Here is a 12757-nt window from a genome sequence, read left to right as displayed (position 1 = left end):
GGCTGGGAAGGAGGACCGGGTAGGAGCTGGGATCACTGCCCCAGCAATAGGCTCATCTCCTGTCTCCTCCCCCGTGGTCCACCCCACAGGTAGTCCAGCTGTTGACCTCTGACTTGCTACTGTCGCTGCGCACTGCACTCTGGCAAAAGCAGGCAGGAGCCAGCCAGGCCCTGGGTGAGACATACCACGCATCAGGTGCTGAGCTGGCCGGCTTCCAGCGGGACCTGGGCAGCCTGCGCAGGCTGGCACACAGCTTCTGCTCAGCCTACCGCAAGGTGAGACTGAGCTATCTGGTGGGGAGGGCAGATTGGGGTCCCCAGGGCCTAGCACGGCACCAGCATGGGGTCGAGGAGTCAGTCCTTGGAGGTCACCCAGCTGACCTGTCAAGCTCTGGGCTGGGTGCCATGTGTCCTTTTGTTCAGCTCCTGTGGGTTGAGTACCTGCTGTGTGCCTGGTCCTAGTGTGTGGTGGTGAGCAGGACACAAGGGCTCACAGACGGGGGCAGAGGGCTCACAATCAAAGACTGGGATGGGAGGGCGTGCTCCTGGCCCCCTCTAGTATGGGATGGGAAAGACACAACGAAGTTCTGCTCTGGCTGTCATAGCTGTCGTCAGTGACAGAATCTCCTTATAACTGCACTTAGCCCTTTTTCTGAGCCATTGGGAGCTTGGGTTCTGCTGCCTGGATCTTTCCACATCACATCCCTTTGACAGTGGCCACAGGGCCCAAGATAGGTCTTGGAGAGGGTAGTTGTGTGGCTGGGTTTAGTGGACTTAAATCATTCCTTGTTTTCTTCTTACTGATGGTTAGAATAATGTACCCTACATATTTTTGCCGGGATTGTTTTCAAAAACTTAAGTGAGGAGGCCAGAGTGTCAGGAGGGGGAAGGGCACAAAAAAGGAGAAGGGCTCAGAGTGAGCTGCCCTCACCCAAGGGTGCTGTGGGACCCTCACAGAGTTACACTGTACCCACTGTGTGCCCAGAAGCCAGGACAGACACAGCAGACAGAATGTAGTCATCAGAGAGCCATCCCTACTGGAAAAAGGAAGTGTGCCCCAGGGTTCTGTGGTCCTCTAGTCTGCTCAGGGCATGGCTGGCTTCAGGGGCCTCCCTGGAAGTGCCGTTTCCATCCAGCCCCAACCCTGCTAGAACTTTGCATTGGCTCTCCCATCGCCCTGGGTGGCACTTGAGACTCTCTCCACACTGAGATATTGAGGTATAAAAGAACGTTGGATTTTAAAGAATTAGAGACCTGGGCCTGGTCCTCCACCCCCACCTCGTGACTCATATTTACAGAAGAGTTGCAGGCTTCCACCTGGGAACATTCTGAACTCTTTCTTTCTGAAGAAACAGAGAAAATAGGACCCTGGACCTGATACCAGTCCAGCTGACCCCCTGTATCCCTCCTGTCCCTGCTTCACCTTCTGTAATATTTTCAAGTTGGAGGCAGCCTCCAAGGACTTGAGGCTCCACCCCAGTTACTCATCTTCCAAGTCTAGAAGGTGTGGCAGCGCTGTCTTTGTCACTGGTAGCCCTTTGCCTCTTCCTCCTTTGTTGTCTCGCTCTTGCCCCCACCAGCTCGCCTGTGCTGTGTTCCTTGATCCTGCCACTCCTCCAGGTTTCTGGCTTGTATCAGGTCAGTGTGAGGACAGCAGCGGTTGCTTTCACAGGGTGAGCAGGGCAAGGTAGCGTGGAGAGAAGCGGTGTCATCAGGTGGCGGATGAGATGCTGCAGGGAATGGCACCTGTACCTACTGGGGCATAGACTAGAGAGGACCTACTGGGGCATAGGCTAGAGAGGACCTACTGGGGCATAGACTTGACTGTCTCCCGTACGCCTCTGTAGGTGTTCCTGCATGAAGCCACTGTGCGCCTGATGGCAGGAGCCAGCCCCACCCGCACCCACCAGCTGCTGGAGCACAGCCTGCGGCGGCACACTGCTTCAAACACCAAGCATGGTGAGTCCACCAGCACCCCAGCCCGAAGGCCTGGTGTAAGGCTGCCTGAGTGGAGGAGGCGCCTAGCCCTGTAGTGACCTTTCAGTAGTGTTCTCAGAGGTGATATAAGAATGAAAAAGCCCAAGACTTGGCTTGGTGGGTTGTCTGGGGGCTGGGCGGGGTAGAAGGGAGAGCCAGGGAAGAGCTGTGGGACTGGGTTGCTGGGGGCCCAGCCTCGGGAGTGGTGAAGGGGGCTGGGGATGTGATTCCAGTGCAGGAGCCAGAGTAGCATGGGCCCTGGAACCAGACCACAGGGGCTACTTCTCAGGGCCCCACACAGATGACAGCTGTGTGATGCTGGCCAAGTCATTTCATCTCGTCTGTGAACAAGGAGAAGGGACGCTGGGACCCATGTCCCTGAGCGGATGTGAGGACTGAATAAACAAGTACACATCAAGTCCTTGGGGTCGCACCTGTATTCAAGCGGGCTCTCAGTGAATGGTTTCTACACCCGTCTCCTCATTCCCACAGGAGAGGTAGATGCCTGGCCTGGCCAACGAGAGCGGGCCACCGCCATCCTGCTGGCCTGCCGCCACCTTCCCCTCTCCTTCCTCTCTTCCCCGGGCCAGCGGGCAGTGCTACTGGCTGAGGCAGCCCGTACACTGGAGAAGGTGGGTGACCGGCGCTCCTGCAACGACTGCCAGCAGATGATTGTCAAGCTGGGCGGTGGCACCGCCATTGCCGCCTCCTGACCACTGGGCCTTATCTGCCTCGGCCCTCTGCCTCCCTCTTTGTCTGTCCTTTTGTCTCTGAGTCTCTCTCCCTCCACTCTCTGCCTCTCAATCTCTCTCCCTTCTCCCTCTGGGACATGGGATTGAGCCTTGTCTTCTGCGGTGTCACCTGCTAGGGATTTAGGTCTACCTCAGGCCAATGGACCCCTGGGCAAAAGCCCCTTGTAGCTGATATGGGTAGATGCCAATGGTCCAGGACCCAGTGGGCCTGAGAGAGGAAAGACAGAGCGGGGCAGGAATTGGGGGGTGCCTTGACTTGAAAGCAGCAGGGTAACCCCAGGCTGCCTAGCCTGTCTCCAGTCCTCCCAAGATTCTTTCTCTTGTCTCTTCCCACCCCCGCCCCCTTTCTTGCTTCCTTGTTTTTTATTAGGCTTTCCTTGGGGGACATGTGTCTCAGGGCACTAGAGCACTTCACCCTTGGCACTGTGCCCAGCGTGCCCTCTCCCTCTTTTTTATATGAATGTTTTTATATCAGTGTGCTTGGGTTTGCCGTGATGCAGGACTAAGTTGCTGTGGCATCTCTTTCTCTCCGAGTCTGTGTCCCCTCCCCTGTGCCTGACAAAGCCTGTTCATTGTTTTCTCTTTATTACACAGGACAGCCAGGGAAGGAAGGGAGCCCAGCCCTGAGGAGGCTATGGGGAGGGCAGGGGGCAGGCCTGGGAATGGATGAAATAATGTTGGTATTATTTTTTAATTTTTTAAAAATAAATGGTATCTTATTTAATTGTCCTGTTCCTTCCACTCCCCCACCCCCTGGGATTTCAGCCCAAGCTCAGGGTAGGCCCAGGGACTGGGAGAGATGAAGCCACCTACTGGAACTGGGGACCTGGACCTTCAGCATCAGTTCTCAGTCCTCCCCACACACACATACACACACCCAATTCCTACCGCCATGGTCTGTTTTTATTCCTAATTCTTGACCTGAAAATAAGCGAGGGTGGTAGGGATTAGCCCCTAGTGATAAGCACCTTTTTGGGGGCAGGCACTAGGAATGAGGCCCCCTGCCTTTTTGGGGCTCCTGGGAGGAAAAGTGATCCCACTTTCCTAGATTCCCAGGCTTGGTGCCTCCTCTGAGGTTGTTTCTCCAGGGCCTGAGGACTGCTTGGCATCCCAGAGCCTGCTGGGAGGCTGAAATGGACTTCCTCCCCTCCCTCCCTATGCTTCTCACCCCTTAGGCTGGTTAGACAGGGAGTGACAGAGGCCCAGCACAAATTTGGGCATGCACACAGCAGGGGTTCCTCTGATGCTGAATACAGGTCAGAGCAGGTCAGCTTGGACCTTGCCCATTTTCTTTCTCTTGCCCCTCCCCCCTTGCCATAATTTATGGCCCCCTGGCTATGGGGTAAATCAGCCCTTGTGTCATGTGTATATACTGTGCCTTTTCTCATTGTTTAGGGGTGGGAGGAGGTGGTTTTTCACTGAAAAGAGGGATATACCTATGGCAGCCTTGCTGTGGAATCATTCACCATGTCCTGAATGTAGGTTATTCAATAAACACAGATTGGTACCACCCAGGACGAGGTGTGTGAGGGTCTTTGGTGTGACTGCTGTGATGACTAGCCTGGTAGCTGCGTGGCTTGGCCTCCAGTGGGCCGTGGGCCAGAGAAGGATGAAGGACAGCCCCTCCTGCCTGAGAGGCGCCAGAGACTTCATTCAGATGGAGCTTCTTCCCTCACCCATGCACTCTGCCCCTTCCTTCCAGCAGGGCTGTCTCACGCACACTCCAGCCAGGTCTGGGACGGCCTGAGTGAAAGGGGTGGTGCTATGGGGGTCAGTGGCTATTTGGCTGACAGCCGCAGTTCTTTGGGATTTGGGGTGCTAAGCCCTTCTGCATTCATCCCTTACTGAGTGCGCGGCCCTTGGTTTCTCCATCCTCCCTAGAGTCGGTAAGCCAGGAGATTTCACTGGCTTCCAGATCACATTCAAGTTCAGCTCCTCTAATTCCCAGCTGGGTCACCTTGGACAGGATGTCGCCTCAGCCTCTACTTTTACATGTGCAGAATGGGGATGACAATCCCTGTCTTTGGCTACTGTCCCCATAGGTTTGTTGGCTGGTTTGAATGTACCAATTTATGGTAAGTGCCTTGTGAGACCAATGAGGGGCTAGACAGACCACAGTGGTGAGGAAGGGAGAGCACTGGGCCAAGTAGAAAGGAAGTCGTGTGGTAATGAGCCTGGGGCTGAAGTTCATGGTCACCTGGCCTGGCTGAGCGGTGTGCCCAGTGCCTTCAGCTTTCTCAGCCACTGCTTTCTCTGAAGGGCAGTCACAGCAGGCCACACTGTCCCAAGGGCAAGAGCAGCCAGGAGAGGCCTAGCTGCAGCTGATCCTTGGCCAGTTATTAAAGCAGCGTTTCCAGTGGTAGGCATGCCCATGGCCACACCCTCACCCCCTGGGGTAGAGATCTAGGGCTCTTGGGACTTCGAAGGAGCAGGGAAGTAGAGCCCACCTCTGCCAGCACAACCCAGGCAGGGCCTGCGTCACCAGAGTGGGTGATCCTGGGTGGCCAATGTGCCCAGAAGACTGATCCTTTTTTGTGAATCTGGGCCGCTACATGACTCAGTACCCACCCTATCTCCCCCAGCTCTGCACAGCTGCAGGATAGGCCCCAGAGCACCCCACCCCCACTCTGGGTTGAGAGTATGAAGCTGTCTCCTCAACAAACCATTGGACCCTTCACTGCAGGCAGGACCATGGGCTCTAGGCTCTGCTCTGTCCTGTGGCTTCTGGGCCTTGGTTTCCTCAGCAGCCGTTAGAGACAGAGGTGGACTATCTGGTAGTAAAGAACTGGTAGGTTTAGGGGTATCAGGGCTTCCCAGTCAGTGGGAGAAAGGTCTGAGACTGCTTGTACCCTGAAAGCAGGGAGGGGCCTCTCCCTACCAAGACACATGTTCAGAACCTTCGCTCCTCTGACTGCCCACTGCCTGCCATTCACCATCAGGGTCACTGTGGCAGGAGAATATGGATGAGTCCTAAACTGGAGTCAGCTGGGTGACCTTGGCAAGTTACTCAGGGCTCAAAACCTGAGTTTTTCTCATCTGTAAAGCCACATACCCGTGGGGCGTCTATGAGAATTAAATAAAAGACACAGCAACAAATGGTGGCCATTGTTCTTAAAACGGTATACCATGCCTGCCGCCTGATCTGTGGTGGTGCGGTGGAATGCTGAGGTCGCAGGGTCCAAAACCCTAGGCTTGGCAGATCAAGGCACATACGAGAAGCAACTACAAGTTGATGCTTTCCGCTCCCCTTCCCACCCCTTTCTCTCCCTCTCTAAATAAAGTCTCTAAAAGGGGGGGGGTACACAGGGGAAAGAGGTCCAACTGGATGGCTTTATTGAGGTCACATAAGGGTCACTGCCCACCCTTCAACCTCCTTTGCCTGTCACAGAAAGTTAATGCATATAGGCTGCTGGCACTGCCCTGGGCTACGGCAGAGCCTACCTGGTAGGAAGGAGGAGCGCTGGCAGTGCCAAGCATGAGTGGTGTGAGCATCCCTGTGGGAGCACTGCCAAGGTTCCAGGTTCAACGTCCCATTCCCTTTCCCTCCAGAGTAGCTACTGGGTGGAGGCTTCTGCCATCCTGAGCACCAGCTGTCCACCCGGCCCACTGCCCACACCCTTTGGAGGGTGGCTCTGGGCCAAGCTGACCAGGTGGCCTGCAGGCCAGGGGCTGGCCCAGTGCCAGAATATGTCAGTAAGGATCAGCCTACCTCAGCCAACTGGAGCCATAGAGGGTGGTGACCTGCTGGAGGGGGTGCTCACCTCCATTAAGGGGCATGGGTCAGCTAGTGTTCACCTGTGCCCTCAAGATGACTAGGGCCTAAATGCCCTTCTCCCACAAGTCCACTAGTGTGGACATTAAGTCTGGCATTCAGCCCTGACTATCCCCTTCAGCCGCTTCTCCCTGGCTTCTAGAACAGACCTGATAGCTCTCAGGAAGTCCTCTGCCCTTGTGCATGCTGTGCCCTCTGCACTACCGTCTGTGCAGTCAATGACCTATGCCTCTGCCATCAGTCCCTCTTAGAACCAAGCTTGGGCTCCTTTATTCTCGGGTAAGAGCCACAGGAAAGGGTTTATTTACATGAGGAACCAGGCCCTAGGGCTCCGAGGACAGATCCCTTCCTAGCCCTGCAGGCTCCAAGACCCCCCAGACCATTTGGGGCAGGTGGATGGGCTGGACTTACGGGGACAGCGCCCCTCCCCCTCGCATCCCTGGCAGATGCGATACTTCAGAAAACCAGCATCCCGGTCTTCATACGGTGACCTCAGCTTTGCTATTGGTGCTCTTCAGGTGCCGGGGTCCGCGGCCTGCGCAGCGGTAAAGACCAGGGGGCTGCGGGCCGAAGGCCTCGGGCAGCTTCTCCACGCTGAACTGGCGCCGGTGCATGTGGCCAGAGCGCCAGGGAGCAGGGGAGGCCTGAGCCACCAGGTGGCCACGCGGTGCGGGCTGAGCAGAGCAGCTGGCGGTCCAGGCCTTACGGTGTCCCGTCGGGGCAGGGCCGGCGTGGGGCGCATAGCCCGGCGGAGCCCAGGGGCAGGCGTCGAGCGGCAAGTCCTCCGAGGGTCGCGGAGCCCGCACTGGAAAGGTCAGTGGGACAGGTGCGGGCGCTGGGAAATGCTGGTAGAAGTCCGGCGGAGAGGCCTCTGTGGGGACAGGGCGGGGCGGGGGTAAGCCGTCGGAGACGCGGCTTTCCACAGCCCGGCTCTGGGTCCCGCTAGGGGTCCCAGCCAGTTGGCCTGGTCAGGGTTTGGGCTACAGCCCAGGCATAGGCGCCATGCAGCAGCTGGCTGGCGCGCTGAGCCTCAAGCTGGGGTCTTTGCAAGTCCGGTGGCCCCGGAGCTACTTGCACAAACTCGGCCACTCACCTGAAGCCTTGAGCGCGGCTACCTTGAGGGTGGTGTATTTAGCATAGTCGGGCTGCAGCGTCATGCTGCCTCCGCCCTGCAGCCGGGGTCCGCGGGAGGGTCCTGGTGTCGCTGTTCCCAGGGGCACGTTGTTGTGGCGTTTCTTGTCTAGAGCCAGGGTGGGCGGGAGATGAGACTCAGCCCGCTGAATGGAGGACACTGCACCTGCACTCCCTCTCTTCACAGCCCTCGTCCCAACTGCAGTTTGGTTGGGTGGCTATTTGGGCGAGACTGAAACTGGAACTTGTCTTCATGGAAAAATCTCCTGCGCCCAGGACAGGGCCTGGCTCAGAAAAACACGAATAGCAACCAGGCCTGAGCGGGTGCTAACCTCCTGGATGACTGGCCAGCATGTTCAGCTTGAGCCAGGCACTGAGTCCCAGGACCTGCTCCTGGCAGAGATGGAGGGAATGTCTGAGGATTAGAACTCACATAGGGGAGTCAAGCCTGCCTCTACAAGAGGCCAAGAGGGAGGCTCCAGCCTGGAGGTAAAGACCTGTAGGAGGCCATAGACTCTGGCCTGGCAGACCCCAGGGTGCTGAGCCAAACCTTAGAACAACAACCTGAGCCAGGGACCCCTGAATCTGGAACCTTCCTTATAGAGTCCTTGAGGCTGGAGGTTGCAGGACCCCTCAGAAGGTTTCTCTCTACCAAGAGGAGCTGACCAGCTGAGTCCATTCACACACCTGCAGAGGGGACAACTTATTTCCATTTGGAAAGCAATCTGCTCAGAGCCTCTTGCCCTTCAGCGCACCCCTTCCTTTGCTCCCAGGCCCGTGTCAGATAAGGGAGGACCTGTGCTGTAGGTCCTCCCCCCTCCCAGCCTACTCACCTATGCTGTTGTGGGGGGAGCCTCGGGGGAGGCCATCACCCATCTGCACCTGCACACAGCTACCCAGAGGTGGGCCAAGAGGTGGACGCAGTGGCTCCTGGGGGCCTGGCTGCTTCAGAAGTTCTGTCAATGTCCTGTGAGGAAAGAGGGATGAGAAACAGCCTTCCTAGTCTCCTCCTTCCCCATTGGCCTGGCCCTGCCCTATCAAACGCCAACCCCTGGGCACTGTGCCTCACTGTATGGCCCTAGGCAGCTCTTTCAACCTCTGGGCCTCCCTGCTCCCCTGTGATTGACCTTACACATCTAGTTTCCCTTTCCAGGCACAACCTGTGGCCCCAACATGGCCACTTCCCATAGCAGGTCAGGAAACTCTAATGGGGTGATGTGTAACCAGAGCCACCTGTTTTCCAAATTCTCCTCCCCCACTCCCTTCTTGGAGTCCACTATCCAAGACCCTCCAACTTGAATTTCCTCTCTCAACACAAGTTCTATGAATATATGTCTCCTGGGCCTTGCTCCTACGGCTGCTGCTGTTGCTGACAATATCGTTTTCTCCACCCCCTCCCATAAAACTACACATTCTTCAAACCCCACCAGAATCCCTCCTCCAGGAAGCCTAAAGGGTTTCTGCTGGGTCCTGGGACATAGCTGCCAGCACAGGAATGGAGAACAGACAGATGAGGGAAAGGGGAGCCGGGAGATCCCCCTGTGGCAGCCCAGCATCAAAGGCTCTGTGACCTTGGGTAGTACCAGGACACTCAGCCCCAACCCAGCTGTGACAGCATCTGACTTAGCCTTTCTAGCAGACAGCCAGACCCAGCTTTCAGCTCAGCTACCTTTGGCACCCAGAACCCACAATTTTCTCCTAGCTCAGTCTGACTCTCCTTCTGGGGTTGAGGCCCCAAATGAGAGGCCCCAACCTGATTCATGAAGAAGCATGCTCGAGGTGGGACAACTGGGACAGGCAGGGTTTGGTTGTAATATGGCAGGGTCTGAAAGCCTTCTAGTGCCTGTCTGAGCTGACCTTCATGCCCTGCCCACTCCTCAGCTGCCCACCTGTGTTCTCATCTCTGGGCAAACACCCCTCAGCCAGCTCTTTCAAACACCTGAGTAATTTTCATGTCTTTGGGCCTTTGCACAGACTTTCTCTAGAGACATACTCCAGCTCCCCTCCAATTCTTCTGAGAAGCTTTTTCTTACCATCTATCTCAACACTGCAGAATTAAAGGTGAGATTTGGGGGTTGCATAGGGGTTTACAACACTCCACACATAAACTCAAGTTGGGTTTCAGGTCTCCCAGAGGAGAAAAGGGAGTCAGGGCCCATGGGAGCCTGAAGCTCAAAGAGGAAAGGACGGATTCCTGCCACATAGCACATTCGGGGTGGGCCAGCTCTTCCTGAAACCACCCAGACTGCTTTCCAGTCCTGTGCAGATGAAGTAGGTTCAAAGTGAACGTGTCAGCTAGGCTGTCCCAATCACCCCCTCTATACTATCATAGCCCTCAGCTCCTGCTGCCCCACTCTGGTCAAGGGCATGCACTATCGTCTCCTCCTCACCCAGCATGAGGGACTCCATGCTTAAGAGGCCCAGGCCCTGTCCCTGCAGCATCCAGGACCCAGGTCAAGAGCCTCCACATCACAAAGGCAACACAGAAACTGAAGCCAGGGTTTCAGCCCCAGCTCTGCCCTGAAGCTATCTGAGAGGGGTGGGCTAAATGGTCTGGAGACTAGGGGTGCCAAGAAAGTACTCATTCCCTATTCCCTGTCCCTGAGGTCTAGAAGGGGGAAAGCATCCATAGCTGGCCCACCCAGGCATGGGGGCTTCTCTCTATTGTCACCTCTAAATACCAGCCTGTCACATACAGTGTCAGCAGCCTACATGCCCAAGGGAGAGAGGACCCAGGTAAATGAGGAGGGCCAGGACCCCAGGACATGAGGGTGGCTTGGAACATATAAATGTAGGGGCATGGGTGAGAGTTCCATGGTCAGGACACAGAATCCCTGAGTCCCTAACTCAGTGAGGAAGAGAACATGGGTACTGTGCATCCCACTTTAAACACAGCTCAGAACTCAACTAGCACTTGTCTAGGTCTCTCTACAAAAGCAGAGGAGACTCTGGCCCTAGCCTGTGGGTATTGAGTGGGGTGAATTGGGGAGGCTGTCTGAAACCCCAAGAAAAGGTTAGGCCTGAGTCACAGCTATGCAAGGGACAAAGAGGAGGGAAAATAGGGGAGTGGTTGGAGGGAGAGAGCCGAAGGAGCTACAGAACATGCCCCAGCCCCTCCATTCCTCCAGATCCAAGATAGCCAACACTACATCAACACTACCGCGCGCTAGTGGGGTTTGGCCCTGGACCCCCTCCCCTGAGCTGGGACAGTGTGCCCTCTGTCGGGCGACCAACCCTCCTCGCCCACTCGGGAGTAGGCAGGAGCCGCGGGGAAGGGCGTCCCAGCACCCAGCTTCGCCGAAGGTCAAGGGGAGACAGTGTGGTATCAGCTGTCTACGCCTGTGAAGTGTGTGGTGGGGGAGGGGCAGGGGAAGACAGATCTGGAGACAGAGACTGGGAGGAAGAACCAGGAGAGGGGGGCTGCTAAGAGGACCAGAGTTCCGAGAAGGGCGCGAAGGGTGAAGGGTCACCAGGGGACGTCCACCAAACAGGCCGGGCGGTCCAAGCGGGGATGTGCGGGGATCTCCCGCCCGGACTCGGCGGGTGCGCGCTCACCTGGTCACCGTGCGCCGCGCGCGCGGGCTGTGTGCCCTCTCCAGGCCCAGGCGCGCCCCGATGCCCGCCAGCACCAGCAACGCGGCGACGCCGCACACTGCGTAGACGGCCGTGTGGCTGCGTTCGCGGCCCGGGTCCCGGGGGGAGGCGATGTCGCGGGCCCGCGCGGGCGGTCGGCCAGTCTGCACCCAGGCCGGCGTGTCGTAGTTGGAGCAGCGGCTTTGATCGAGGCGCCGTGGCCCGTCGTGGCAGCAAAACCGGTAGCCGCACGTGCCGCAGCAGTAGCTGTATGCGCCAGAGCTACAGTTGAAGGGCGGGTCCCACTGGCCCATCACGTCGTAGTAGCCGCGGCAGCGGTCGCCGCCAGCCGGGGCAGCCGTACTGGGTGTCGCGGGCTCCAGCGCGTCGGGGGCCCCCGCTCGGCCCGACGGCGGCCGCGCCAGCAGCAGCAACAGCCCGAGCGCGAACTGGAGACCCGGCGGGCCGTGACCACAGCACAGCTCCCGCACCCTGGCCCGCTCCATCGGGCCAGCACCTTGGACTACAGCTCCTGGCGCATGGCTGCGCGCCGCAGCTCCCTCAGCGCCCGCAGGGATGGCGCGGAGCCCGCTGCCCAGGCTCTGGCGCCCAACAGATGCCTTCTCTGCCGTCAGCCTCTGTCGAGGACCCCAGACCCGGGTTGGCTCGACCGAAGCTCTCGGAGACGGAAGTCGCGTCCTCCGCTTGGGCTCACCTCGGACCCGAGCCAGCCAGTCCGCGCCGTGGGCAGTCCCCCGGGCTGGGCAGCGGGTCCTCACCTGCGCCTGGTTATGTACTACTCCCCTGGCCCAGCGGGTGTGCGGATCCCGGGCCTAGCGGGGCTGCGGGCTGTCGGATAGGTTACCTTCCCGCCGCTCGCTCTGCGCTGCCCGCGCTCTGGCTGCGGCTCGGGATCCGCGCGGGCTCGGGCAGGCGGGGGAGGGAGGGAGTGCGGGAAGGAGGGCGGGAAGAAGCAAGCAAAGCCGTGGGAGGAGCGCGGCTGCCGCCAGGAGAGGGAGGGGACGCAGCGGGGCCCGCACAGCTGGGGCGCCTCACGGGATCCATCCCAAAGTCCTCTCCAAATTATTCCTCCTGACTGGACGCTCCAAGGGTTCAGCTACAGCCCTCGGGTCTGTTGCTTAGGACGCTAGCACCGCCGCGGGCGCGCCTGTTTTACAGGTGAAGGAACTAAGGAGACAGAGCAGCCTTAGGAGTGTCGTTGCCGCCCCCGACTCTTCCGCCTCTTTCTGGTCTTCTCCGGCAGTTATGATCGAGACAGAGAAGTGTGACAACCCCCAGCAAAGCTGCTGTACAGGGCCAAATATGGGTCCCCTCCGCACTGCCTGGGGGGCAGCGTTAACCCAGGGGCTCGCGCCCTGGTCCCAGAACCTCCCGGACGCTGGGTTGGGGTCCTGCGGTGTCCCAACACCTATGGCAGCGATGGGCATGTCCTGGCCGAAACTCTCCCGAGATCGCTCTGCCACCCTGGCTGTAAGAGGGGAAAAATATCACCAAAGAAGGGGGCAAGGCCATTGACGGACCCTCTGCCCAGT

At 58.1% G+C, this 12757-nt stretch overlaps 2 protein-coding genes across 3 annotated transcripts in view; one reads left to right on the top strand and one right to left on the bottom strand.

The window, feature by feature from the left end:
- SREBF2 (sterol regulatory element binding transcription factor 2) overlaps positions 1-4242 on the top strand; it is a 66438-nt gene extending 62196 nt beyond the window's left edge. For both annotated transcript variants that reach the window (XM_066256741.1, XM_066256732.1), the window contains 3 exons: positions 90-275; positions 1847-1958; positions 2469-4242. In XM_066256741.1, the coding sequence (XP_066112838.1) occupies positions 90-275; positions 1847-1958; positions 2469-2689 (519 nt within the window). In that variant the 3' untranslated portion in view covers positions 2690-4242. The remainder of the gene's footprint in view (positions 1-89; positions 276-1846; positions 1959-2468) is intronic.
- A 1686-nt stretch (positions 4243-5928) lies between these two features.
- SHISA8 (shisa family member 8) lies at positions 5929-12104 on the bottom strand. The gene is made up of 4 exons (XM_066253072.1): positions 11187-12104; positions 8465-8598; positions 7594-7740; positions 5929-7371 (listed from the first exon to the last, which is right to left on the bottom strand). The coding sequence occupies exons 1-4, from the start codon at positions 11708-11710 to the stop codon at positions 6980-6982; spliced, it is 1197 nt and encodes a 398-aa protein (XP_066109169.1). The 5' UTR covers positions 11711-12104; the 3' UTR covers positions 5929-6979.
- Between the last annotated feature and the right edge of the window lie 653 nt (positions 12105-12757).

Source organism: Saccopteryx bilineata, chromosome 1 (genome assembly GCF_036850765.1).
Source record: "Saccopteryx bilineata isolate mSacBil1 chromosome 1, mSacBil1_pri_phased_curated, whole genome shotgun sequence".
Lineage (NCBI taxonomy): Eukaryota > Metazoa > Chordata > Mammalia > Chiroptera > Emballonuridae > Saccopteryx > Saccopteryx bilineata.
This window is presented reverse-complemented; position numbering and strand designations above follow the sequence as displayed.